At 31.4% G+C, this 1,212-nt stretch overlaps 1 protein-coding gene across 1 annotated transcript; it reads right to left on the bottom strand.

The window, feature by feature from the left end:
* Positions 1–9: 9 nt before the first annotated feature.
* On the bottom strand, positions 10–1,036 carry LOC105316317 (protein arginine N-methyltransferase 3-like; the record flags this gene model as incomplete). The annotated part of the gene is made up of 4 exons (XM_011411150.1): positions 10–135; positions 422–508; positions 666–763; positions 947–1,036. Coding segments are annotated over 4 exons (401 nt in total), but the record flags the coding sequence as incomplete, so codon positions are not given.
* Positions 1,037–1,212: the final 176 nt, after the last annotated feature.

Raw genomic sequence — 1,212 nt, 5'->3', positions numbered from 1 at the left:
TGTTTGAACTTGTATGGGTTCATTGAGGAAGAATATCGTCTGGTGCCAGTGAGTGGGTGTATCTTGAGGACTAGTACTGAAGTACACACGATAAGAGGGAACCTCAAACCCAATGTCAAAGTATCCAACAAGACCCTACAACATATTAATAATAAACCAGACCTTAGGGAACGTAACTGTTTAGAATAATAGAATAATTTTTAGTGCCAAAATTTTGCAAGTCAGTCAAAAAAGATCCGAAAATACAAATTTTTGTCTTTGTGCATAATTTTTTGGAATAAAAAATTACTACAAAATTTCCAGCTATGTACATATACATGTAGTTGCTTATCATTGACTGAAATTGAAAATGTTCTTAGTTTCTACATGTATTTGATAGATGCATAGCATACATGTACATGTAATACATTGATAGACTCACATAGCAGGTGTCATTTTGCTTTATGGTAAGCGTGAAACTTGATTTGAAATCAAGATCACTCGCTTTGACTGTTGCTATATCAAATTTCTATAAAATAAAATAAAATAAAATTGACTGAATTAACCTACATGTACTTGAACATAAAATAATTTAAATTAACTGTGTGGTTGTATCAAAGGCCCCACCAAGTCATAAAGCACATGCAAGAATATTTTACGCCCACACAGATAATTATGTTCCAAACCTTAATGACGTCTGATGTTGAAATGAGACAATACTCATCAACTAGTTTGACTGTTGGCTCAAGTAAAACTTCATCCTTCATACATGACATTTTAAAACCTAAAAATGTGAAAATATAAATCATTACAAAATAAAGTAGATATAAACATTCATTATGTACATGTATAGTATAATAGCATCAATGGATGTACAAAAAGCAATTTGGTAAAAAAATTGTGAACTTATTGATTCTTGTTTGTTTAATTCATGTCCTTGTTAAAATAATAATAATAAACTGCTCACCTCTAACATTCTCCCAGAATTTGATCTTTGAGTTATATTCATATCCATCTCCCATGGCAACCAGACTCATGTTACACCTGTTAGGATAAACTGATGGAAAGAGAGAGTGAGAGAGAGAAAGTCAATAATTGCCAAACTCATAATTAACATGTTCCCAATCGAAATTCTTAAATTTGCTCAAAAATTTGATTTAAGTCCCTGTACATGGTCTAACTCAGGCCAAATTTTGCCAAAATTAAAAGGAGAGAATTCTCCATTTTTACATT

The sequence above is a fragment of the Amphimedon queenslandica genome, unplaced genomic scaffold (genome assembly GCF_000090795.2).
Source record: "Amphimedon queenslandica unplaced genomic scaffold, v1.1 AMPQUscaffold_1750_Cont26243, whole genome shotgun sequence".
NCBI lineage: Eukaryota > Metazoa > Porifera > Demospongiae > Haplosclerida > Niphatidae > Amphimedon > Amphimedon queenslandica.
This window is presented reverse-complemented; position numbering and strand designations above follow the sequence as displayed.